This window comes from Sorex araneus, chromosome 2, assembly GCF_027595985.1.
Source record: "Sorex araneus isolate mSorAra2 chromosome 2, mSorAra2.pri, whole genome shotgun sequence".
NCBI lineage: Eukaryota > Metazoa > Chordata > Mammalia > Eulipotyphla > Soricidae > Sorex > Sorex araneus.
Window position 1 is genome coordinate 358,135,550 of NC_073303.1, and position 27,580 is coordinate 358,163,129.

At 48.3% G+C, this 27,580-nt stretch overlaps 1 protein-coding gene across 4 annotated transcripts in view; it reads right to left on the reverse strand.

Moving 5' to 3' along the window:
- Nucleotides 1-27,580, reverse strand: part of DYM (dymeclin) — a 292,576-nt gene that overhangs the window by 175,843 nt on the left and 89,153 nt on the right. For all 4 annotated transcript variants that reach the window (XM_004616126.2, XM_055127709.1, XM_055127710.1 and 1 more), the window contains exons 9-13: nt 12,845-13,027; nt 10,506-10,684; nt 7,889-8,014; nt 3,664-3,777; nt 2,130-2,224 (exon numbers count right to left, since the gene is read on the reverse strand). In XM_004616126.2, coding sequence (XP_004616183.2) covers nt 2,130-2,224; nt 3,664-3,777; nt 7,889-8,014; nt 10,506-10,684; nt 12,845-13,027 — 697 coding nt within the window. The remainder of the gene's footprint in view (nt 1-2,129; nt 2,225-3,663; nt 3,778-7,888; nt 8,015-10,505; nt 10,685-12,844; nt 13,028-27,580) is intronic.

Sequence of the window (27,580 nt, forward strand, 5' to 3'; positions counted from 1 at the left end):
ATATGGCCATCTAAATATTCCCAAGTCACAAGTCTAAATGACACCTCCTGTGTCTCCCAATATGGGCAGAGTACTCACTGCGTTATTTAACATTTCTCCAGCGATTGCACCTACAAAGTAAGTTTAATCTTCTCTGAAACATTTTTCTCGGGGCTTAAATTGTAAATCCATTCACTTGGATGTTTTGCTCTAAATGGACCTGATGAACTCACACTGGCTGAAGAAAATTAGTCTTGTAATAAAATCATAAAACCATTCTGAAACTCCACAAATGCAAAGGAAAACAGGGCGTGAAGCAATTTGGGCATCACTAAATCCGTCATGTTAGAAAAATGCACGGTGACAGTGGCCTGGAGAACACAGGGGTTAGGGCATGTATGCAGCTGAGCCAGGTTTAATCCTGGCAACTCAAATGGGTCCCCCGAGTACCAACAGCAGTGATCCCGGAGCACAGAGCTGGGAGTAAGCCCTCATCTCTACCAGGTATGGCCTGAAACCCACAAAAAAAAAAAAAAAGCACAGTGACGAGAGAACTAGAGAGTCCTCAGAATACTTGTGGGACTCTGAGGTCCAAGAAGATGCTACAGTGACTTTAAATCGTGAAGTAACCTCAGCCCCAAATCAGTCAACTAGACTATCTCTCAAACAACAAACACAGAAATTAACCCCCCAGGATCCATTAAGACCAGAATGACATGAACAGTGGTCAGTGGAAAATAGCCCCTTCTAAGTTCTGGACACAAATCAACAGACAACATAAGTTAATGCCGAGTAACTGTTCAAAAAAATTGAACCCAAGTCTCTAATCAATGGACAGGATATGAGATCAAAGTAGAAAGTGAAATGGACTTGGGATCACTACCATTAGACAAAAACCATCAGACTTTAATTCTAACTAATTAAGACTGACGATACTCTAAAAACCAAGAATTAACAGCAAAGCTTTGACCTCATGACTTGCTGAACAAACACTTTATGTGCGAGTTGTGAGGACAAAATTGATTATCCTACCTACCTGAAGAGCAAGTAGCACCCACAGATGTCGAAATTTTCTGCCAAAGATATTCATTCATCTTCACTGTATTACCTTTCCTTGAAAATAACTGCTCCTCGTCTTTGGAAAATGGTGGGTTTCTAGCAATGCTGCGGCAGGCAGAAATCCGTCTCCCACAAAACATGCCTGCATTCAAACCCCACGGACCTGTGGACATGTGGGCGAGGAGCATTTGTCCCGCTCAGGGCCATTTGGCGTCCATAACTATTCACGGGCCAAACAATACGGGCAGATGGGCAGATGGGGAAGCTGCACGCCTGTCCCATCATGCATCGGGGCCAGACTAGTTCTGTGAGCTAGTCTCCACCTCTCCTTACGTAGAAAAGGGGATTCCATGGTTTTGATTGAGCTAATAACCTAAAGAGAAGACATGTCCCTCGATTACTCAGGTATGAAGTAAGCAAGCCAGGGAACCCCCATGATCGAAAAAGGAAGCAGAAGTAAAGGCCTGAGAGAGAAGGTGTGAGAGGGATTCAACAGGTGTGTGCAGCTGGCTCTGAAAACGGAAGGAGGGGCCCGTTCCAAGGCCACTTCTAGCAGCCGGGAAGGGCAGGCAAGCAAGCGGGTCCCCTCGGAGACTCCCCAGCAGGCCAATGGAGCACTGTTGATTTTTACAGCATGGCAAGAACCATAACGAATAGCTAACCTACAGAACTGTCTGGCAAATTTGTGAGATGATTTTTCCATCCTAACTACTAATCTGCAAGGTTTTTGAAAAATTATTTTTATATCATCATTAGAAAACGAAGCCAATGGCAAGCGGCTGTGAAAAGAATTCTCTAGCACATGTTCTACAAAATTACACGGTTGCGATGTTCACTGACACGACCCCGGGTGGAAGCTGCTCGCACCGCTCAGAACTACGGCACAGAAAGAAGGGAAACCACAAACAATTACCGGGCATCCAAAAGCTGCATTAAAAAAATAAAGCAAATCAAAGTACTTTCAACCGTGCATGAAGGTAATAAAAATGCAGCGGGAAATTTTGAACTCCGTCGTAGAAGACATCACAATGGGAAGAAACGCCACACTCTGGTTTTCCGGGCTGGCGCTGCCTCCCGAGGGCCGTACTTACCTGATGATCCTCTGGGCCGCGTACTGGTGGAGAGAGCGGAACTGCGCCGACATGTTTGCCAGAGCGGCCAGGCAGTTTGTGTGCAGGTACTTGTCCTGTCAGGAAACAGCAAGTTTGTTTGTTTGTTTGTTTGTTTATTGATTCATTGCCAGACAAAGCATATTTCTTAAAGGACTAGCGGCAGACAGAACTTCACACCAGGTGCTGGAGGAGCGGCAGGCAACAGGCTGCCCGAGTCCCGCTGTTAGCTCACAGCACACAGCCACCGACTGGGTGAAAAGTTCCGAAAGTCTCTAGAAAACAGCAAGTTTGAAACACACACATCTGGTCTCCTCCTGCGACAACTGTGGGGAACCAGACGCGCGGGTGAGTTCGGCCATCTCTGGGGCCACAAAGCTCAGGCCCTGGGCCCCTTCCCTCTATTCCAAAACCCACATCGCCCTGAAATCTCCATTTTTTTTTCACATCCAGGTGGAAGCGACACCTGGCATGAGTGGGACTGAGATGCTGGTCTCCATCATGCACCGTGCAAACACTCAAGTATTTCACTGCGGGAATATTAATGTTCAAAACTGCACTGCGCTCTAATGGCTACGCCTAGTGTAGCATATGCAATGCAGTCCTCTTTCTAAAATCTAAACTGAAGCCCACTCTAAGCACATCTGGGTCCAGAAGTCTCAGATAAAAGGCTGTGGCGTAGATGCACATTATTCCCAACGAGGGAAATAACTGCAAAGAGCTTGCAAGCTGGACTGCACGTCTGAGCCATGAGTTCCGCACGGAGCCTCAACACTGACAGGAATGAGAATTTGTTCCGATGTACTGCAAATACAACCACCTACAACGTTCGCCTGAATGCGTTCAGGTTTCCTCTTCCTTCTTTTTCTCTTTACCATCTGAGCTTACATTTCCTCATGTTCGTGTCCTTCTACACCTGGCTGCTGCTGTTTCTAAAAGACAAGTCAAGTCTGATCGTGTAACAAAGACTAAGTCTTTTACTTAACTGTGCTCCATGGCTGTTTTCCATTCCTTGCAAAATCTCTGGTCACCCAATGTACTTAATAAAAGGGATGGACACTACACACCTTACCTCAGGACCACACCACACGTGCTGATTGGTGGAGGTATGTTTGACCTGGGCGCTTCACGAGAAACGGAAGCACTCTACACACTGCAACTGCTTCAAAAATACAGCTGACCTTTAAACAACACAGGTCTCAACTAGGCATCTTGACATTTACACAAAGTTTCTTAAAAACAGATGACAAATGTGCATTATTGCTAAAACAGTACAGCACTCCAAACGTGTTTCCTTGATAACATTTCCTAGCTCACTCTGCTGGCAGGCTGTAGTTTACGATGCACAGTACACAAAAAACCGACGTCGTGGACTATCTATGCCATTGGTCGGGCCGGCCAGCAGCCTGACTGACACGGTATTGGGTGTATCTGCCCCCACAACGTTCACAGGCCAACTTCGTAGCCCTCAGCTGAATGTGTTTACAAAGAGAGAAAACCGGCTCAGCAAACTTACTCTTGTCCTCGTCATGTTGTACTGAATGGTTCTTATCACGACTAGGATCAGGAGACTCCCCAGAGAAATTTCAGTTAAAACCCGTTCGGAATACCAAGTAATGTTTTTTAATATCTGTGACAGAAAAAGAAAAGTCGAGGTGAGTAGCACTGCTTCAGGGAAATGGTCCCGTTGGGCCGCGACGGGGCACCGGGGGTGAGGGGTGGGGTAGCTCAGTGGGGAGGGCAACAGAACAGCCCGGTGGGCCATGCGAGCTCCTTCCTGCACAGGCCTCTCCTCCTCCTTCCCTCCATGGCTAGGAAACACGAGGCTGCGGCCAGCACACCACCAAGACCAGAAAGGGGGGTGGCACACGGCTCAGGATAGTCCGAGAAGCTCATCCCAGCTCGGGCCGCCCCAGGGTCCACGCCAAGGCCCTGGGGCAGGTAGGAGTGCAAATGCAGCCCACTCGGGCGGGAACGGCCCAGAGGGGTCAGAGGGCAACCCCCCCAACCAGCTCAGAGGCGCACTGGCACACCCCGAGTTCCCGTCCATGCACGTTCCTCCTCCACGGCCTTCTTCGCTGAACAGCCGCGCTCTGCTGATCATCCGTGCGGGAGACCGGGGGCCCACCGCTGCCCGCTGCACCGAGACAGAGCACGGGGCTCTGCCCCCCGCAGCGAGCGAGCTCCCTTCGGGAGACATTAATCTAGACTGTCGTGCACACCGAGGGAGGGACAGCCCTCCGCCACCCAAGAGTGGGGAGCAATAATCTACGAGGCGTGCGGAGTCCGCTCTAGCCTCTGTGTCTGTCCCCGTGAGAAGGGCACACAGAGTGGGAGACAGGGCCCCTCGTACAGCAGCGTCTGAAGGGCCAGAGAGACAGCACAGTGGGGAGGGCATCTGGGGACCAGGCTTGATCCCTGGCATCCCAGATGGTCCCCCGAGCACCACCAGGAGTAGTACCCGCGGGCTGAGCCAGGAGTACACCCTGAGCATCACTGGACGGGGGTCCCCAACAATGACAAAATAGTCTTAAGGACTAGTGCACTAAATGGACCTTCGGCTCTGGATCAAACCAGTGTGCTCAAAAAGTGGTATTTTAGGATTTTGGGTTTGCTTTTTTTTAACGATGACCATGGCCAGCAGTGCTCTTGGGGGCCAGGGCACTGGCGGCAGGCTGAGGGGCCCTGGGCTGTATGAGGGAGTGCTGTGGGCGGGAGGGAGCAATGTGGTGCCAGGGAGGGGATTCAGGTCAGCCGTGTGGTTTACCACCTGAGTTATCGATCCCATCTGCCCCTCAAAAATATAGTGATCATTTTGGGGCTGGAGCAATAGCACAGCGGGTAGGGCGTTTGCCTTGCACTCGGCCAACCCAGGTTTGATTCCCAGGTTTGATCCCATATGGTCCCCTAAGCACTGCCAGGAGTAATTCCTGAGTGCAGAGCCAGGAGTAACCCCTGTGTACCACAGGGTGTAATCCCCCCCAAAATATATATATATACATATGTATGTATGTATATGTATATAGTGATAATTTAAAGGTAACTGGAGAAAATGAACTGGGTTACTAGCAGGATTTCTCACTGAAAGACAAAAATGGATAGAGTTAAGTTTCACTGGATGACTATACCCAGTGACTGTAAGCATAGTATTATGATTATTTTTCAAGTGCATACTTGTTAGCGTGACCTCCTAAATATGTATGAATGAAATCCTACAGATGTTGTTTAGGCTACTGTCTTCGGACTTGAGCCAAAGTATAAATGGCAGCAAAGATGGTACAAGTAGAGGAAGTAAAACCCCAAGAATGTTGGTGATTAGACCGGGAGGATGCAGCCCGGGATTTTTCCCACATTTGCTATCTTCGTAAGAAGTTTGCCAAATATATCAGCAAGGTGCAACTAAACAGACTGATTTCCAGTGAAACAAATAATTTTAGAAGCGAGGGCAGGGGGAGGGGGAGAATCTCATTTTAACTTTAATCTCTGGTGAGATCTGAAAGAATTGGGCATTTCGAAAAACAAAAACCAGGCTACTGTGAAAAAGAATCACAGTACGGAGAAGAGCTGAAGACTGAAAATGTGAGGGCCAGGGAGGGAATGCGGCTCGGCGGTCGGATGCTCACCTTGCATTATGGGAAAGGCCTCGGGCTGATCCTGGCACTAGCACCCCCACCCCACCCCCCAAAAAAAAGAGTACAGACAGGCTGAACCTGAAGATAAGAGGAGCAAAGCAGAAGGAGGGCCGCTGTGGGGAAACTGCCTTTGTGATTTAAACACTAAACTGAGAGGAGCCTTAGGTGACTGAAGGCAGGAAGTGAAGTTTCCAAAGGAACAGCCGAGAAGGAAAATGGCCAGGCTGGTCAGTGTTTGCCGCTCCTAAAACAGACGGCAGACTAGGTCTGTCTTTCCACTCTTGTGCCCCTCTCATTCTTTTTTTTTCTCTTTGGGTCACATCCGGCGATGCACAGGGGTCGCTCCTGGCTCTGCATTCAGGAATTAGCCCTGGTAGTGCTCAAGGGACTCTATGGGATGCTGAGAATCGAACCCGGGTTGGCCGCGTGCAAGGCAAACTCCCTACCCGCTGTGCTATCGCTCCAGCCCCCCTCTCTAATTCTTAATGGAGCTGCCACCCTTGACTGTTTTTCTTTGTGTGTTCTACTCATTTTCACAGTGTCATAACAGCTACTAACATAACACAAGTTTGATTTTTGGGGGACGGGGGGGATAAAAAAGAAAGAAATCAGGTGATATAATTTAGTTTATTTAGGCATTTCAGTACTGTGAAAGTATGGGCAACTGAATTAGTGATTTGTATGTAAATAAAATCCAGGGTAATGAGGAGCTATAGAAGATTGGAAGCGTGTACACAGAGAGAAATTGCCTTACACTACTAGACAGCAGAGCCACAGTGATGAACACAATCATAGTAACACGACAGTTAACCATAAACAATGGCAAGACGGAGGAAGAAAACGTTTCCAGGGAGCTGGAAGCCCTGAGGGAAACACGTGAAAGGGCCAGAGGGAGCTAATGGCTCATCTTCCAGCGGAGGAGGCTGGAGCCGGGGACACGGCAAGGCAGGCACAGGGCCTGCTCTGCATGTGCCGACCCGAGCTGATTCTCAAGCATCACCGGACGTGATCCCTGACGCAGAGCCAGGGGTAAGCTCTGAGCACTCCTGGAAGTAAGACCTATGCCCCATGCCTGCTCCCCTCTTACCTCCAAAAGAAACCCCCAAACTAAAGCCAGCTTGGTTTGGATACTCATTAGTATCTAAACCTAATAAATCAAAAAAGAATGATATAACCAGGCTATTTAGAAGAAGAGAGTCAGGGGGTAGGAAGTGGGGGGGTGTGGAAAGGAACCTGGGGACACTGGTGCTGGGAGATGGACACTGGTGGAGGGACGGGCGTTGTAACACTGCATGAAATCTAATCATGAACAGCTTTATAAGGGTCTACCTCACAGTGATTCAAAAAAAAAAAAGTTAAAAGAAAAAAAAAAGAAGAACAGAGTCAAAACCGTCTCTCTTTAGGAAATGGTAATCAAGAACAGAGTTCCATTAAGATTCTTCAACCATGTACATGTATTACTTAGACTCCCAAAAATTATCAAAGAAGGAAATTTAAATGGATTGGAATGGAACTCATGAATAAAAGTAAAATTGAAGCCAAATTATGACACAGTTAAAAAATTGTATAAGACTGATAATGACAATTTTCTCTGTATTCTTTCCTCTGTTTTATCTCCTTTCAATTATTCTATACACAAGGAGCAATTCCCTGTGATGATTTCTGTCACAACTAAAAATTGGAAATGAAATGGAGAGTAGTAATTCACCCATAGGACAGCAAAAGTATTTACATCAATCACTAAGCTATTTTTTTGCTTTTTGGGTCACACCCAGCAATGCTCAGGGGTTACTCCTGGCTCCGCACTCAGGAATTACTCTTGGCGGTGCTTGGGGGACCATATGGGATGCCAGGGATTGAAATCCCAGGTCGACCACATGCAAGGCAAACGCCCTACCTGCTGTACCATCTGCTCCGGCCCCAATTACTAAACAATTTTGAGAAGATTAATAAATCCACAGACATACCATCCATACCATCTTAAGTCAGGTTCTTACAGAAACCTCTGCCCAGAAGGAAAAGCGAGGCATGGCCAGGTGACAGTAACTTTCAGGAGGGGACCTGTCTGTCCGTGACATTCTAGCTTGGGTCCAAGTCACGGCAACTTACCACTTCGTGAATGGACCTATTGAAGCCGTCATCTTCTGTAAGAATCAACAGTATTATAAGCGCCATGTACACGTGGTGTGAATTTCTTTCTTCAACATGATAGAGGATCTCAAGAATTGGTAAAACCTAAGGAATAAAACGTTTGATTTACTGGTCCAACTTTTTAATTATCAGACCCAACGTGTTCCAACTTTGCATTTTTGTGATGGACCTTCTGACTTGACTTCAGAGTTAAGACTTTTCTTCCTATGGCAAAAAGAAAGCTCACAAACCATGCTGTGACTAAAAGTTCTTTCCAGTAGACACACAGCTAAGCTACCAGCAGAAAAAAAAAATCTCCCTCTGTGAATGTGAGTCTGAGAAGATGGCCACGGCAGCGAGGCTCCTGCCGAGGGCAGCCACTGCTGGTCAGCTCCAGGTCCCGGGCAGTGGCCCATCCGCTGCGCACCTCGCCGGCATGAACATACCCTCACAGTGCAATGCGCTCAATAGTATTATCATTATTATTATTTGCTTTTTGGATCATACCCCGCGATGCTCACGGGTTACTCCTGGCTCTGCAGAGGGGAACCATGTGGGATATGGGGATCAAGGGATCAAACCCGGGTCAGCTGCGTGCAGGGCAAACACCCTGCCTATCGTACTAATGCTCCGGCCCCAAAATGTCATCTTCTTCTGAAGAGCAAAAATTATAGAATAGAAAAGACTGTCACTCACAAAAATCGAGTCAGCACAGGGAATATCCTACCAATAACATATTTTCAAATCAAAGCTTCAATAAACATGTATTACAGAAGGCACAAGGCAGAGGAAGACATCAAAGCACTCTCTGCACGAAAAAGAAACCAAAGAAGAAAAGAAACAAGTCCTGCCTTCTCTCCACAAACCCCCAACGAAACCTGTCTTATGTATGTCATCATATCAGACAACTCTCACCTGTGTCATCACAAATAGGCCAACACTCTTTACCTGGCTCTTTTTAGGACAGGCAACATCACAGCTTTCTGTGTATTCCCATCATATTCCTTAGAATACTCACAACAGTGCGGTTATCCCAACCCATCAGTAACAAGCCTCCCCCTGCTTTTATTCAGGCAAGGGAGACAGAATGCCGCCACGCTCCATTTTGCTACATAAGCCAGTATCTTTCCATAGATCACTGGTGGGCAAATAGGTTCTTTTCTCATGCTCTTTGTCCGTGATGTCACTGTGACATAGAATCCACTCTTCAATCTGCTCTTGATAGATTTTGGGTTTTTTTTTTTAATAATCAATTTTGCTCCCCACTCCAGGCCAAGCACCAAGCCAGGTCATCAGGCAAGAGCTCTATGGCTGAGTGCCAGCTCTCTTCAGATGGATTTTAACACTCCATGTGTACTCCAGATTTTGTCTTTAACATGGAAAAAAAAAATAGAGGTGGAAAAAGCTGGTTGGGTTCTATAAAAACTGATGCAGAGACTCTTCAGAGATGTTCACATCTTGGTCACACACCAATAGCACGGCTGTGTTAGTGTATATTTCAAACACAATCTGAACTGAGGCAGCTCACTTTTCTAATCACAGAAACACTTGCATTTACTCATTAGTTAGAAGGGAATCTGAAGCCAGAGAGACAGCGGGGAGGACGTCTGCCTTGCACGCAGCCGACCCAGATTCAATCCCCATCATCCCATCTGGTCCCCCAAGCACCACCAGGAATGATTCCTGAGTGCAGAGCCAGGAATAGCCCCAGATCATAGCCATGTGTGGCCCTAAAACAAAACAAAATAAAAAGCAGATAAAAAAAAAAAGAAAGAAGAAGAAGGAATCAATGATTAGCTGTAGGAGTTACTGCTTATGAGCAAAACTGGAACCAATGCCAGAGACGGAAGACACTTCAATGACGCCGGTACGAGTGACCTGGGCTCAGAGACAGCCTTCAAGAACAGTCTGCAGGAGTCCTCTTCCTCCCGGGGATATTCCACCCGCACTCAGTGGGCAGGCACTGAGCAGGGGCACAAAACCACCAGGGCATAAGACCTTTTCCCCCCTTCCTTTGTTTATGGTGCTACAGACGAGGACCAGGGCTTCACACACGAAGGCAAATGCCCTATGGCTGAGCCACATTCCAGTCCTGTAACCTATAAAAATCTCGGAGTGGCACGAGAGCTAGTACAGCAAAGAGGGCCTTGCATGCGGCCAACCCGGACTCAATCCGCGGCATCCCGTGTAGTCCCCCGAGCACTGGTAGCAGTGATTCCCGAGTGCAGGCCAGGAGTAAGCCCGGAGCATCCCCAGGGGTGACCCCACTCCAAAATTAAAAAAAAAAAAAAATCTCAGAAAAAAGCAGAGGGTCTTGGAGACCTTGGCGAGACGGAATCACGGGCAGGGGGACCGAGGAAGCCTCCAGGACAGGGAAGAGCGTGGCGCAGCTGCCGTCCGGTCCCTGGCGCTGCCTCGAGCACTGACTCCTACGTCTCTGCCCGGGTCTGACGCATCAGCCCTCGGGAGTGAGCGGCCTCCCCTTAGGGGCAGCCAAGCCCACGCACACCCCTAGGAAAGAAAGGGGGGGATAAAACCCAACAGCCCAAGTACTGTGCAAAGAAAGGGCAGCTGCGCCAGGCGGGCGGCGACTCACGAGGTTCTCCATGTCCGTGCGGGCCAGCACGTAGGTGCGGACGTTGCTGTTCTGGTGCAGCAGCGTGTACAGCAGCAGCGTGGCCTGGTCAGAGGCCTGCTGCTCGCACAGCGCCGTGTACAGGCTGTTGAAGTTGATCTGGAAGGCGTGGGGGGCGGTCGAGGGGCACGGACTGCTGTCTGCAACGAGAACACAAACACCGCGAGCGGGACGTGAGATTTCCTCAGTGCTGCCCCGGGCCCAGGCGGTTTCCCTTGCAGCCCTTCCTTTGTTCTGTCCTTTCCTGTTTGGGTTCGGTTTGGGGGGCCACCCCTGGCAGGGCCCAGGGGACCATTCCTAAAAGGTTCCAAGGACAGAAACTAGGTGGGATATGTACAAGCAAGTGCTGGAAGCCCTGCGGTGTCCCCCGTCCTCTCCACCTAAAACCTCACTTTAGAGAGAATTTTCACAGAAACCGTAGTGAGTGCAGCTGGCCACATTATCTCGGTCCAACTGAAATGTATGAAGATAGCAGAGACACAATGTTGTCACAAAAGCCTCAAGCAAGGGGCATTCATTTCCTGGTACTATCTAAAATGATTTTCTAAGGATCATGTAAAAAACTATACAACAGAACTTTTTTTTCCTGAAAGTCAAAGATGAAAATAAAAGAACTGAGATATGTAAGTTCAACTTTATCACTAATTTCACATTAACATAATCAACCCAAGTAGACAACAAGAATACGGTTTTGGGGCTGGAGTGATAGCACAGCAGGTAAGGCATTTGCCTTGCACATGGCTGACCTGGGTTCGATTCCCAGCATCTCATATGGTCTCCTGAGCACTTCCAGGAGTAATTCCTGAGTGCATGAGCCAGGAGTAACCCCTGTGCATCGCCAGGTGTGACTCAAAAAGAAAAAAATAAAGAGAATATGGTCTTATAGAGGGACATGGGGCAGTTTGGTCCTGAAATGCAACGATTTAATCATGACCTTGAAATGTCTGGGCTGCACACAAAATGACCACCATCCTAAATGATGGTCATTTAGAACAAAGAGCACAAAACCTCCCACATAATGCCAAATATACTCTATTAAGATAGGGTGTCAAAAAGGAAAAAAAGGGGGGAGTGGAGAGATAGCTACAGCAGGCAGGGCACTTGCCCTGCATACAGCTGGGCCAGGTTTGATATCCCCTAGTCCCCAGAGCCCACCGGAGTGACCGCTGAGTATGGAGCCAGGAGTAACCCTCGGGCACTGTCAGTACGGCCCCAAAACAAAAAACAAAACTACCTTGAAATTAAACTTTTTGAAATGAATAGTCATAGTCACCAATGGTAATCCAGTTATGAAAATAATAGCTCAAACAATAACATAATTTTAACACCATCAAAAATCAGTATGCTAAACATTAGTCATAAAGGAAGTCAAGAAAGATAAATTAAAGAAAATTATAATCCTTTCAGATAAAACACTGGAAAAGCATGACAGTACAAAGAACTGGAGTTTTGTATATTCTAAAAAATACATTTTGGAAGGGGTCTGGGAGGGGTTGGGTCAGCCCAGCATGGCGGGGGTTACATGTGCTGTCAGGGATCAAACCTGGCCACCATGGTTCTGGACTCATCTCTCCACCCAACAAAGAATTTTTTAAATACCCAGAACCACTAGCAAATCCGAACAGTAATAACAAAGGTATGATAGCTGGCTGGCACCCTCATCTACAATGTCTCAAGAAGTTATACTAGAAAAGCCCCCAAAATGGTTTCTATATCCAATAACTGGTCTTCTTACCCACCTTAATTTTTGCTGGACAGTCCTGAAGTTTTAGTTACTACATTAACCTTGATTTTTTTTTATAAAGTGAGGTTATGTATTTTATTATTTAATCATTTATGGAGTGGTAGCACAGTGGGTAGGGCATTTGCCTTGCACATGGCTGACCTGGGTTCGATTCCTCCTCCCCTCTTAGAGAGCCTGGCAAGCTACCGAGAGTATCCTGCCCGCATGGCAGAGCCTGGCAAGCTACTCATGGCGTATTGGATATGCCAAAAACAGTAACGAGTCTCACCACAACAAGGCAGGCTCGGTTATCACTGCAAGGAAAAGGCAATTGGAAGATGACCACCAAGGGCCAGAGCCCCCCGTCTCCGATTTATCTGACTTTCCAGAGACTATGCAGGGGGCAAAAAAAAAAAAAAAAACTCACTTTTTCTCATCTTCAACCTGCAAACAGTGGAAGTTGATGGTTCTCTTCCCCACAGTAGATAATGCACGAGAGGAGGTGAAAGACCAAAGTGAAACAAAAGCCCCCTCTCTGGTCCCCAGGAAGAGCCGTAGCGAGAAGACAAGCACCGACCTTGCGTGTTCCTGAAGGACATGACGGCCTGCCGGTAGGGGTTGGGCGCGTCCTCGGCGTCCGTCAGGTTGGCCAGCACCAGGAGCAGCAGCAGGCTCTGGTTGGCCAGGGGGGAGGACAGCTCCGGGGCGGCGGCCGCTTTGCTGCCCACGCCGCCCAGGGTGAAGACGGTCCAGAGGCCGGCTGCAGAAGCAAGACACAGCTCAGGGGGTGCTGGCACGAGAGGCGCGGGCACCTCTGCACGCCTACGCTTTCTCTAGACTTTCAAAGTCTGAAAGGACATGTCTCTTTCCAGCCATGAAAGGAAAACAACTCCATCAGTTACTGCCATACTGACTATTTTTCATGTGTCAAAGGTATCATCTCCTCATTCCACCTCTTACTCCGCAGAAATAATCACCAGAAGCTCCTCACCTGTCTTTGCGATGATTCTTTGTACATAAAAAAAAATACACAGTTATATGACAATTTTATGTATAACCTGATACCAAATAAGAAAATGCAAATCGTCAAAACTGGCTGAAAAAGATCTAAGGGAAAAAGAAAGGTAACTTTAACCCTAAAAACAAACCGAGTTCAATTTTTTAAATACTTAAACCTCAACAACTTGCCAAGTCTTAGCTCAGCAGTTTCAAAGTAGGGTATGTGCCTCCTTTCTACACAACTTACCTGACTAGAAAAACCCCCTTGATACAGACAAAATCCCCTTGATATAGACAAAAACTGCCTTTCACACAAAACAGAGAAATAAAGATTTTTTTTTAAAAAGCCAGAATCAAACAAAACCCAACAAAATCTATTCCCTACTGAGAGAATAAACACATCACAGAATCGGGGTCTGTCTTCAAGACACAGCAATCACTCAGCATTGAAAAATCTTTCATGTAAAGAAGACAGAGAAAACAATCACGCTGATTTCAACAGGTGCCATTTTCATAAAGTGAAACTTAAAGCCCCCACCCACTGGGGGGTAGGGAGGGGGGCGGGAGTCAGTGTGTGTCTTTTGTCTAGCTCTGTGGTACCAGCAAGCCAGCCCAGGGCGTCACAGGTCAGGCATGGGCTCTGCCACTGAGACCCACCACCAACCCCAAACCTATCATTAATTTAAAGAAAGTGAATTCTTCAACTGTTGTTGTTTTTTTTTAAAAGAACCCTTTCCTATTTCATTCGGTGTTCACTGTTTGACCCTGAAGGACACACAAATGCATTCAACCACAACTTAGAAACAATTCAAGACATGATTAGATACAGATTCATCTATTACATTAGGCTTTACTCTTTACAAAGTCTAATTTTTTTAATTACAACAAGCAGATGTCATTGTGTGTGTGTGGGGGGGGGTCTCGGCCATCAAGCCTCGGGACCCACTCCTCGCTCTGGGCTGCGGGGAGCTCCCAGGGGTACAGAGAGAAACATGCAGCACAGAGACGGGACCCAAGAGGCAGCTCGGGACCCTCCAGCCAGCCTCAGGCGTCTTCAGACAGGGGCCTGTGGTCAGGACTGGGACGGTCTCACAGGGACACTGAAGAGGGCTGGCGGGGGAGGTCGAGGGGCTGCACTCAGGCCTTGCATGAGCGCCAACCTGAGCCCCTCTCTGCCTCCCACGCTCCACGGTGGCCCTGGAGGGCACCAGCACTTCCTATCCGGGGAAACAGGCAGCCAGGCGGCCCCAGGACTGACCCCTGGCTCCCGAGCACAACCAGGAGGAGACCAAGAGTAGAACCCTGGTCCCTTCACCGCTCCTCAACAGTTACTTTTCCATTTTTCCTTACGCTGACCACTTGTTCGCATCTAATAGTTTAACTTTTTTATGGAGTATATGAGCATACACTATGAAGCTACTTCCTGCGTACCCTAGCAAGTTATGGTTTCTTGCATAGTTCAGGTTTCTGTGATGGGTGGGAATGATTTTACTGAGTTTGGGGAGTGGGGGGGCGGTTATTTACTTATTCTGGCTTCTTTGGGTCATGTCCAGTGATGCTCAGGAGTTCCTCCTGGCCCTGCACTCGGGAATTACTCCTGGCAGTGCTCGGGGAACCATACGGGACGCTGGGGATTGATCTGGGTAGGCCGCATTTAAAGTCAATGCCCTCCCCACTGTACCATCTCCGGGGCCCTTACTGGGGAGTTCCGAGCAGCCTCCCTTGTGGGGGACTCCCTGCAGCCTCAGCACCAGCACCGCTGGAGCAGACCGTCTGAGTGTGCGTGAGCGAATCTGTGTGTGCATGAGAAACAAGAGGCCCAGCATGAGAAATCAGCAAAAAAAAAAAAAGGATTTTAAGATTAATTTTTTTAAATACACAAACTTTTCTGTGAAGAACTCTGTCCCCTTCCATTTTATTAGGAATCTGGATTTGGGGTAACACTGTGTTGACTGATAACTACATTGCATAGACTTTAGTGGATTCAAAACAATGTTCATGACAGAGCTGAGGAACTTTAAAACAGACACACACACATACACACACACACAAACACACATACACACACATATACAAACACACACACACAAGTACACCCAGAAGCTATTGATTCTTTGCTTGGGCACTGATTGCCATATCTTGGTGGGCACAGGGTGGGGGTGGGACCACAGCAAGTGGTGCTCCAGGTTTACTCCTGACTCTGTGCTCAGGGATTTACCGTAGAGGGGCCCAGAGGACCAGCTGCAGCACTCACAGCAAGCACCCTGGCAAGCTGTATTCTTTCTCTGGCCCCTAATTTGTACATTTTATCTTTAAAAACAATTATTCTAAGACAGGGCTGGAATGGGGTCGTACAGTGGGGAGGGCGTTTGCCTTGCACATGGCTGACCCGGGTTCAATCCCCGGCATCCCTTATGGTCCCCCAAGCAACCAGGGGTGATTCCTGGGCACAGAACCAGGAGTAAAGCCTGAGCACCACTGGGTATGGCCCCAGAACAACAACAATCGCAAGATTTTGTTGTGGAAGATAAACTGGGAAGAGAGCCCTGCGCTGGCGGAAGGAAGAGCTCGGCCAGGAGGGAGAGCGGGCGCGGAAAGGGAATCAGGTGTCATGCAAAAACCCTACTGTGATCCAGAGCCACAGTCTGGAGTTTCTGCCTCTCAGGGGGGCGAGGGGCTGGGAAAGGGAGTGGCACTGGCATCTAACGCGCCTGCAGCCCACTCCTGAGGAACTCCAGGTGACTTCAAATAAAATGAAACATTGAAAAAAAATATCTCCGTCCCCTCCCACGCTCCGTAACCTGCTACCCCTAGACCCACCACCTGTGCGCCAGGATTACAAGCAAAGAAAAACACAATTACAAAGTCCCATCTGCAACAAAAATAATCATGAACTGCTTTCGGAGGCGACACAGAAGTGCTTTCTTTGGCTCTCCCTTACGGCTGTGGATCTTCACAACCCTGCCGGGGAAAGAGCTGCCTGCCGCTGGTCAGCCTTCACAAACAGAATTCTCATTTTCTGCTAGCACAACTTCCCTCTCTTCCTCGTTCCTGCTTCCAGCTCTCCCAAGGGTGCTGAGAAGGCTGTCAGGATCTCACACAAGCTCGCAGTGTCTGGGAAGCACCCCCCAGCCCCTTGTCCTGCCCCGCCCGGGTCGTTGTTAATGCTCGGTTGAGTTCCCGTACAGGGACAAACAGGCAGTCAGCCATCGCCGACGTTCTGGTTTAAACTGGCCTGTAAGACTGAACCAGAATCTTCCAAAAGTTCACTTCTCTTGTTGATCCAAACCTCTGATCTATGACCCAAAAATCTTAATGGGATTGCGTTTTCCTGTTGGCAACCAAAAAAATCCTCCCCACCAAAAAAATAAGGGAAAGTTACAGTATAATTCCTTCCGCTCTAAAAACAAAATTAAGGATGGACTCCAATTTTTGTTTTAATTGTATCCCTCAGGATCTCCAAATAAACTCAAATTAAATTTCACCTATAACCCAAAAAAAGTACTGAAATTAACTAGGACAACAAATGCAATGTTAATTTAATTTCTTTTTCGAAGTACAAACTCGATTATTTATTCAACAGTAAACTGAGAGGGAGGCAGAGAGACAGTTCAAGAGAAGAGGCATTCTCCTTGCACACAGCCAACCCTGGTTCGAACCCTGGTTCAGCCCTGCACTGGGTGTTCCAAGGAGCACCAGGAGTGATCCCTGAGCACAGAGCCAAGAAAAGCCACAGGGTGTGACCCCAAGCCTCCCCCCTTTGTTTTTTTGTTTGTTTGTTTGTTTGTTTTGCTTTTTGGGTCACACCCAGGGATGCTCAGGGGTTACTCCTGGCTTTGCACTCAGGAATTACTCCTGGAGGTGCTTGGGGGACCATATGGGATGCCGGGGATCGAACCCGGGTGGGCCGCGTGCAAGGCAAACGCCCTACCCGCTGTGCTATCGCTCCGCCCCCCCCTTTGTTTTTAAATGTGGGAAAGATACAAGGTATGACAAACTGAAACATCATGTAACTGGTCCTGCTCCCACACACCACACTAACTCCCTCCAGCCAGCAGACACGGTATAAACCACTGAGGATTCCATCAGACTAGAGAGAGAAGGAAGAGATACCGTCTGCCACCATCAGGAAATTTTGTTGAAAGGGTCCTATTTCTATATTTTGAATGTATCATAAAAAATACATCATGTATCATTAAAAAAAAAATAAGACACCTGTCCCCGGCACCATCTTGCCGCATTCAGCAGTGAAAAAAAGCCGGTGGGCACACACCGGAGAATCCTCTGGGCCCATACGGAGCCGGTATGTCCGGGACGCCCCAGATGGAGCAGGTGCGGTCTCCCCACGTTCTCCACCGGGATGGAATCCCGGCGACCATGAGCTTCTACAAGCATGGCTCCAGTGTGTGGCCACAGGACTATTGCTCCGCAGCAGCCTTCCCTGATGTGCACAGTGAGCAATGGGAAATAAATTATCTAGCGTCTGCCCCTGCCCAAAGAGAGAGAGAGCGGTGACACGCAGGGCCTCACGAGGGGGGGAGTGGAACCGGCCCTCTCCCCATCCCGACGAGGCCCCAAGTTGCCGCCCACGATCGGCTTCTGGTCCTGAACGGCCATGACCCCAGAGGCACACAGACCCATCTCGGAACCCAGCGGCTTCTGGCAGAAATGCATCTGGACTGAGCATTAAACTACCGCGCCGTGCCACCCCGGGTGGGGAAAGATGTTTGTCCCTTCCGCCTTTTCTCCCCGGCGGTGCGGTGGCCGCCACCTTTTCAGAGCCTATTGGACAGCCAGGTATGAGACGGATGGAGGGTGGAACTGGCCCCTCTCTCCGTCCTCACGAGGCCCGAGCTGCTGCCCAGGAACAGCTCCTGGCTCCTGGACGGCCATGATCCCAGAGGCACACAGACCAATCTTAGAACCCGGAGGCTTCTGACAGAAATCCCTCCAGACTTATTACTAAAATATCAGAAATCCAAAACCGTGCTGCCACTTTGCGGCCGCGTGACATCATCTGCTCTTCACAACCAGCAATAGAAAACAAATTATCTAATCATGCCTTTTCAGCAGGTCTGATTGTTGGGGGAAATTCCAAATAATAACGGTGGGTCTTTTGTAGAAATACTGAATGTGCTCAAAGTGGAGAGAAAGTGAAATCATCTGCCACATAGGCAGATGATTTCACTGCCTATGTGAGGGCGGGGGGGTTGGGAAGGGGGTATACTGGGGTTCTTGGTGGTGGAAAATGTGCACTGGTGAAGGGGTGGTGTTGATCATTGTATGACCGAGACTTAAACTGGAAAGCTCTGTAACTCCTCTCACGGTGATTCAAAAAATAAAAATTAAAAATAAATAGATAAATAATAAGAGGAAAGGGATGTCAGCTGTTAGAAACTGGAGTGAAAGTTCCACTAGAGACAAGGACAGAAGGCTGATCCCTCAGTGGAGCTGGGGTGTCGAAGAGGGTCGGGCCACATGCTGGGGACGAAACATATAATGGTGGTGGTAGGGGGAGACCATGTTCTGACCATGTTCTGCCCATCAGAGGCAGGAACTCCAGAAAGGGGAGATGAGAATCAAGGTAGCTGCAAACCGATTCCATCCAGCCGTTCCCCAAATTCGAGTGCCCCGGTGGGGCACAGTCCTGCAGCCAGCCCCTGATCCCTCTGGCTTCCCTCCTTGGTACTGGTGAAGGACTCGGGGGTAGCTGGACAGTGTGTCCCCGACCATGTGATGAAACCGCAGTCACTGGCACCTGACCAGCCCGCCACACAGGCCTGTGTTGGCCATCTCGAGGCGAGATCCCGTCTCTGCACACCCTCACCCGTTCCCCCGGGCTCAGGGTGGGGACCCAGGTTCAGATCTGCAGGAGGTTCCGGAACAGCCACGGGCAGGGCAAAGTGATACAAGAGGAGGCTGGACTCGGGACGGCGCAGAAAGCAGAAAGCGAGAGCTGCATCCAGGGAGCCCATCTGCATCCCACGCCAACGGGACCCGAGGGACCAGAGACCGGGGGAGGCTCATGACTGGCATGTGGCCCACCCCCATCCCATCTCCCACACCACATGGTCCCCTGGGCATCACCAAGTGTGGCCCTGAGGGCCCAAGTCCCGTCAGTGTAGGCCGGGTAATCTCGGGCACCACAGGGTCCTCAGGAGACCCCCAGCCCACCCCAGCAGACACAGCCACACCAGTATCGTAGATCACTGTCATAGGATTACAGAACTTACTATTTGTGCTTGGTCACACACCTTTACCCTCGTAAGAAACTAAACAGAGGGACCCGTTTCTCTAATGACATTTTCTGAAGGTGCAATACAAGGTCATATCCGAGATGCTGACATGGAGAGTCAAAATGCAAAATCCTGTTACCAGCCAGGTGCAGTCCTACGGAAACAGGACGTGTCTAATGACCACCTCACGCCTCCGAGGTCCGCCTGTATGTCAGGCTGACACTGGCGTCCCACATGCACACGGGTGTCTTTACACGCTTTGACACTCTCCCTGCAATCAGCAAGCACACGCCAGGAACTAGCAAAGCGTAGCGCACAACTCAACCCTGAGAAAGACACCGAGTCTCTGACCTGGTCAGTCCAATCTTAACATTTATCAATGACTACAAAGATCAATTACTTTTCAATTAATGGGGAGGAGGGCTGGTGGGAGTAGGGATTGGGGTCACATACAGAGGTGCTCAGCGTACCATATTGTGGTGCCACAGATCATCAAAGCAGGGCCAGCTATTTGCAAAAGCAAGCATCTTGGCCCCTGCCTTACTTCTCAGGCCCTTAAAAAAAAAAAAAAAACAGGTGCGCCCCCAGCAGTGCTCAGGGGTGTAGGGCCACTCTGGTGCTGCTCCTCTGTGGCCCACAACATGGGCCTAAGAGTCTGATGCTCAGGAACCATCAGGAGTACACCCTGAGGCAGGGGTGTGTGGGGGGGAGGTAGTAGGGGGGTGTATGTGGGGGAGGGGGCAGAGGGGTGTCCCTTTCCCTTTGGGTTGGGCTGATTTTCGGTGTGGGGGCCTCACCCCACGGTGCTCCAGTGGCGCCTCCCAGCATGTCACTCGGGGGGGTGGAGTGAGGGTCGGCTCGCAGGCCCAGCAGGCAAAGCAGGCCCCTGCGCCTCAGTGAAGGCCTGCAAGAGAATCTTCTAGAGGTCCAAAACCCGTTTCCAACACCAGGATTCTGACAGAACTACCGCAGGTTCTGCACAGCAGGGTGGGCGCGACAGGGCAGAGCAGGGCCTGCACGTTGGTGCCGAGAGGTCCCCTGGCCTCACTCCCCGAGGAGCACTGTATTCTCTACCCAGCCCCACTCAAACTTTCTAAAAAAGAAAAGAAAGAGAAGTTTCCTGCTGGGCTCAGACCCGGGGCCGGAGACTCACTCTGCCCCGGGGCCTGGTCCCTGGCCCACAACCCCCCCTCGGTGTACCAGGCCCCTTCTCTAGCAATGTCAATACAGTATTTGTCTACAATTTTGTACTTGTAAAAGTTTTGCACTATCTTGCAACATTAAACTCATGTTTGCTTCATTCAAAATAAGAATAAAATTATTTGTTCTAATCTTATTAGGCAACCCAGACCCACAGAAACCAGCAGTTTTAAGTCCTTCATGGCCCATGCTGGCCTCTGGATGCTGCGGCAATGACCCCAAGGACCCAAAGCTCTCCCCTCTGCCTCCCCTTGGCCGCCTCCTCATGCTCTTGGTTCATATGGCTCCCCAAGCACTGCCAGGAGGGACCCCGGAACTCCGAGTCCAGAGCAAGCCTGAACACCACCTAGGGAACCCCACCCCACAATAAAAACTAAATAAATTAAACAAACTTAAAGACAATGGAAGGATTGCAGCAAAATGTCTAAGCTTACTACATAAATGCATACTGTATTCTTAACAAATTAATCTAGACATAACTCAAAGGAATGCAAGTTTCCACAAACTAATTTTTGCAAAGTCAAATGTGCCCCAATTAAAATGCCAAAAACTGTTTCTCTAAAGAAAATTTAAATCACTTTTGTAATAGGATGTAAAGATATTCACTGCCACAATACAAGAGCATAATGCATAAGCCATCTAAAAATACAGTAAGATATGCTTAAAATATGATAGATCAACACAGACTAAAGATACAATAAAAGCAGTATTTACAACGTTTACAATAATACGAAGAATGTGCTAAATACATCATTACAGTCTGATACAGAGGAGTTTCTCCCCCTAAAACTGCCAAGTCCAAACCTATTTATCCTTCCCTCCTCTTAAACCCTTGGTAAGCAAACACCTTTTTTGTACGATTATTTTGCCTTTTCCACAATGTCCTATGTCTGCCATCAGAAAGCCTTTAGCCACACAGGACAGGCTTCTTGTCTTATGCTCTGACCGTCCCCTTCCCTTTATCTCGGGCTCATGCTGCATTACCTAAAGAAACACAAGCCTGCTTCTCCTTCACGGCAGCGGGACAGCTCCAAGGCCGGAGCACAGGCTCTGCGTGCAGGAGGCTTGGGCTCGATCCCTGGACACCCCTGAAGCAACCTCTGAGCACTGGGCCACAAGAAGTCCCCGGCCCCACTGAATGTGGCCCTCCAACCCAAAACCTGATTGTACAGCACCAGAAATGAACCCTGATGTAAAGGCTATGGACTTCCGCCAACTGTGACGGGCCAGGGTCAGTCCACCCACTGTCACAGATGCACCGCACTGATGAAGGTGCTCAGAGCCGAAGGCGGACAGCAAGGATGCGAGAACTCCATTTTCTGCTCAGTGTTCTATAAGCCCACGATTACTCAACAACGCTTTGTGTTTTAAGAGGAAATGTAATGAGGCAATTAAAAGTTTAGCTCCACAATTATAAAGAGAATGAGAATGGGACCGAGTACGGACAGAAGATAACACATTTTGATGAGAAGGTACTAGCAAAACTTTTTTTTTTTTTTGCTTTTTGGGTCACACCCAGCGATGCTCAGGGGTTACTCCTGGCTCTGCACTCAGGAATCACTTCTGGCAGTGCTGGGGGACCACATGGGATGCTGGGAATCGAACCCGGGTCCGCCGTGTGCAAAGCAAACGCCCTACCCACTGTGCTATCGCTCCAGCCCCTACTAGCAAAACTTCTTGTGGGCAAAGACACAGACTTCGATGACCACAGAAGAGAACACATCTGTCCCCAGAATTTGTGACGGGGTCAAGAATCAGCGAAGGCGCTGGAGTGGAGTAGGTGTGAGGAGCGTGACTAAAAGTGGAGACGGCTCAGAAATCCTTTCTCGCTTTGTTTTGCTTTGGGGGCCACACACAGCAGTAATCGGGGCTTATTCCTGGCTTCTTGCTGGGATGCTGGAAGGTCTGGGGAGGGTACCAACCTCCCCAAATGACTTTCAGGTCAAACCCCATAGTCCCCGGAATCTTAATTAGCACTTCTGGAAGGACTTGAAGCTACAATAGCTTTCTAATGAACAAATCAAAATTTATAATACAAACCCATCCTCACGGTGATTCCACCATCCCAACGTTCTGCCAACATTTTATTATAAAAACTGCCACCCTTAGGGCCAGAGCCATAGCACAGCGGGTAGGGCATTTGCCTTACACGCGGCAGACCCGGGTCAGGAGTAATTCCTGAGTGCAGAGCCAGGAGTAACTCCTGAGCATCACTGGGTTTGACCCAAAAAGCCAAAAAAAAAAAAAAAAAAAAAAACCAAAAACCTGCCACCCATCCAGAAAAGCAAGATTAAACAATGGGTACCCATAAAATCACCATCTAAATTGTACACGAACGTTCACTTCACTTGTGAGAGCATCCCTGTGCATTAGGCTTCCCTACCCTTGCTCACCAATGTCATTTATTTGATTTACACCATTCAAAGCTGCAGAAGCATTTCAAAGGGAAGGGTTTCAATACCTACACTTTAAAATATTAATGATTCATGTAAAAGGTGATCTCAAAGCTAAATCAACTATAACTCATGAGGGTTTAACATCTATACACAAATTCTGCCCGCAAGTAAATCTTGAATAAATAAAACCTTTTAGAATTTAATCCAAATACCTATGCTGAAGTTAATGTCAATTAAAACAGCTGCATGATAAAAATTACATTCACTAGACTATGACTGAATCTAACAATCTGAAATATTTTTATTTGAAATAATCTTTTTCTATAATTCCACATTAATATAAACTATATGTGGGCACTGGAGTAATAGTAGAGAAGGTAGGGCACTTGTCTTGCATGTGGCTGACCAGGTTTGATCCCTGCTACCCACATGTTTTCCCAAGCATGTCAGGAGTGATCCCTGAGCCTTACCAAGTGTAAGTTCTGAGCACTGCCACGTGTGATCCAAAAAGGCCCACAAAAACCCACAAACAACAACAACAAAAATAAATATAAATAAATATATATATGCAGACTAAATCACTAGTGCAAAATAAATAATACTTGGAACAAGCCTTATAAACTTGTTCCAAGGATGTAATCTGGGGTCTGGAGAGAGACTACAGTGGGTGGGATGCTTGCCTTGCACATGGTCAACCCGGGTCCAATTCCCAGCTCCCCATATCTCCCCCAACTCCCAGCAAGAGAGGTCCCTGAGCACAAAAGCCAGGAGTAAGTCCTGAGCACTGCCAAAAAACAAATGAATGAAAAAGAATGTAATCTATAATCGGAAGTTGACTGCTTTATTCTATATTCTTCTTGGTGAGTATAAATGAATTCATTCCCCACCAATTTGTGGCATAAGAGTGGCCTTAATTCTCCTCGGTTACAAAGGAGATGGAGTTGGGGCGGGCTATTTCAAAGTGATTTCGGGACACTGGTTTAAGACTGGTTGCCAGCAAGTTTCAAGGATAAAAAATCAAATCAATACTGCATTCCGACATTATATTACTTCTAATGTCTCTCCACTTGTGGGGCAGGAGAGATAGTGCACGATTAAGGCACCTGCCTCACATCCCATTAAAACCAGGAAGATGCCCCGGCACCACATAAGGGCAGTCACCTGAGCACTTCTGAGCACTGAGCCATGAGCAGCTCTGAGCACTGCGAGGCATGGCTCAAACCCTCCTTCCCAAAATAAAACCTTTGGGGAATGTATGTTCCGGGAGCCAGGGCAGTAGCTCGTAGCAGAGCACAGGAGTTGCTGGGTTTGATCCCAGAACACAAGCAGGAATGACCAACTGTGCAGCCCGCTGGTCCCTGATTTTTCTTTTATTTTTCTGAATTCTGAAATCTGAAATAATACTTTTTCCCCAGAGCACAACTGAGAGTGACTTAGAATACCATTCCACAGCCCAGCGGTCACCCTGTGTTGCAGGCAGCAATCTGAGTGTTTCAAAATCCCCAGAAGGGCTCGCTACAAGAAACAGGAAGTTGGGGCTGGAGCGATAGCAAGGCGGGTAGGGCGTTCGCCTTGCACAGGGGTTCGATTCCCTGCATCCCGTATGGTCCCCCAAGCACTGCCTTGCCGGGTGTGACCCAAAAAGTGGGAAAATAAAAAGAAACAGGAAGCTAACACACACTGTGACAAGAGCAGTCCCAGAAACAGAAATTAGAAGCATCCTTCTTCCACTTACCACACCGGCCAAATCATTCTAAATAAGAAAATAAACTGAGAATGTTTTTTTGTTTTGTTTTGTTTGGGTTTTTTTTTTTTTTTTTTTTTGCTTTTTAGGTCACACCCGGCAATGCACAGGGGTTATTCCTGGCTCTGCACTCAGGAATTACCCCTGGCGATGCTCAGGGGACCATATGGGATGCTGGGAATCGAACCGAACCCGGGTCGGCCGCGTGCAAGGCAAACGCCCTCCCCGCTGTGCTATCGCTCCAGCCCCTAAACTGAGAATGTTAATACACTTTCCCACTCTTATTCTGAACATGCAAAGCTCTTTCATTCGAAATGCTGGCGGTCGGGCACAGGCCTTGCCTGCATGAGACCTTGGCTCCCTCGCTGGCACCCCCAGAATCAAAAGAGAAAGAAATGTTTTCAAAACTATGCTCGTTTCTGGGAGCAAACACTTTTCCTCTTCCTGGGGCAGTTTTTCTTTCAGCAAGGCTGCCCCGCAAAAGCCAAAACTGAAGAGAAAAATAACCATCCCATAAAATAAGTGGCCATTACTCCCTACCATACCTAGCGGAACCAAGTCAGCCACTTGCTCCAGGACAGAAATTGGGAGAAACATGAGTTTTAATCTTCACATTCCACTTTATTAATTTCCCTATTACAGCATCTGCCTGAATAAATAATCACTACTTTGGCCTTCTAATTTGGCGGGGACACCCACCTCTCCAAGCAAAGGAAAAACAACATTTCTGATGGCTCGTTCAGATGGAAAAGCCATATATCAGGAGATACTGTGTAAAACCACAGAGCCGGTGATGGAAAGCACAGTTTGGCAGAATACATTTAATTAGGTTTGGCTCTTTCAAACATTAAATACTCAGTTATAACCACATTACAGCTTTGTCTTAACAAAACACACACACACACACACACACACACACACACACACACACACACACACACACACACTTCCAGGCTAGAGTCTCCGGGAAGCAAAAGCTCTCTTGCTTCAGCCTTGTCGAGGCAGCAGGGCAACAGAAATGTTCAGGGTCCAGAGAGCGCTCAGTGGTCTGAGCACACGCAACGCTCACTCCCATGCCAGGGGCCCAGTCCAACCGCCAGCACAGCAACCCCCCCACCCCAGCAGGGACAAGAGAAGCGCTGAGGACCACTGTGAGTGGCCCAAAGAAAGAATCAGAGGGAAAATCCAAGTATTCAATTCCCAACACAATTCTCTTGGTAACTATCCGCAGTCTCTTCAATGTGCCAAATATTGGGTTTATTCTCATGATTTTATATTAAAAATATGAAGTTAAAAATCATTAGAAGTCAAAGGCACTAACTCTGCTATTTATTTTGAAAAACCATTGGCTTTGGCAGCCTCCCTAGGGTGCTCATGGCAGGGGGGCAGGGGTGAGGGGGTTCATGCTCGGGTCTGGCCACACCCTCACTACCACCACTACACCGGGTTGTGGATTAAGACAAAGAAGAGCTAGAACTGAAAGGGGTATGGGGACCAGAGCGACAGCACAGCGGGGAGGGCACTTGCCTTGCGCACAGCTGACCCAGGTTCAATTCCCGGCATCCCATATGCCCCCTCAAGCACTGCCAGGAGAGACCCCTGAGCACTGTCAGTTGTGCCCAAAAACCAACCAAATAAACAGACCAATGTACAAGAGACCAGCGCCTCCCCAAAGGAAACGTCAGTTAGGGGGGTTACAGCAGGACCCACCTGTGACAGAGTAAATCACTCCCCAAACTCGGGTATTCAAAGCCCACCCCCGCTACGCTAGGGCCCCAGGAAGTGAGGCTTTGGGGTGCTTTGTTCTCAATGAGGATGCTGCCTGAGGCTGAGCTCACACTGACGTCCTGCCTCAGGGCAGGATGGACGCAGGGCCGCTTTCTCACCAGCCACGTGCCGTGCCACCTGATCCCGCCCTGTCCTCTCCCCTGCCTCTCTCTACCCATCACTCTGATAACTGGCTCTGGAGAACCTCTCTCCCAGATCAGGGGGCGATGTGCTTCTAGACAGAAGACTATCAGTTTTGCCCAACTCACATTAACCAAGAATACCGATATTGGTGATATTTACCAAAACATTGGAAATATTTATTAAACTTTCGGCTGAGTCAGCACTTTAACGTCATCTCTGGCTTCTCTTATAAAGGGCTTCAAAACACAATCTCCTCAGAGCAAGTGGTGAGTAAGAAACGGTCCCGTAGTCGTGGCTGTGAGGGAGCGTTCCTTCGGGAAGAAAGGAGACATCTCTGGTGGGCAAAGTCTAACAATCAAACTTTCCTTTCTGACCGTCATGGGCCAAGTTCTGCACCCCATAAAAACAGAGGCCAGTTGGAAAAAGAGCAGACACATGGCTGATGTATTCACCTCAGTCAGTTCAAAACATTTTCTTACATAAATCCCAGATTGAGCAAACCCAAAAGATGGAACATTTTTTAACTGTTTGATTGGCTTACACAAACGTCTCAAAGATTTTTCTCATCAGCGCCTTCACTTGACTTGAGTTACTTTCTTTCAAATAATTTTGATCATAATTAGCGAGGGGGCAGCAGCCCTGGGTGCAGAGAACAAAAATCATATACACAGGATTCTGCGTAATTTCAGAAGTGAGTTTATGCTCAACAGTCAGGGTCCCGCCATAACTCCATACAAACTAAACGTTTTCAATCCATCAGCTTTAGAGTCTGCACAAGTGAGAATTCTAAAGCTGAAGAACCCAGAAGACCACACAAGGCTGGGGAA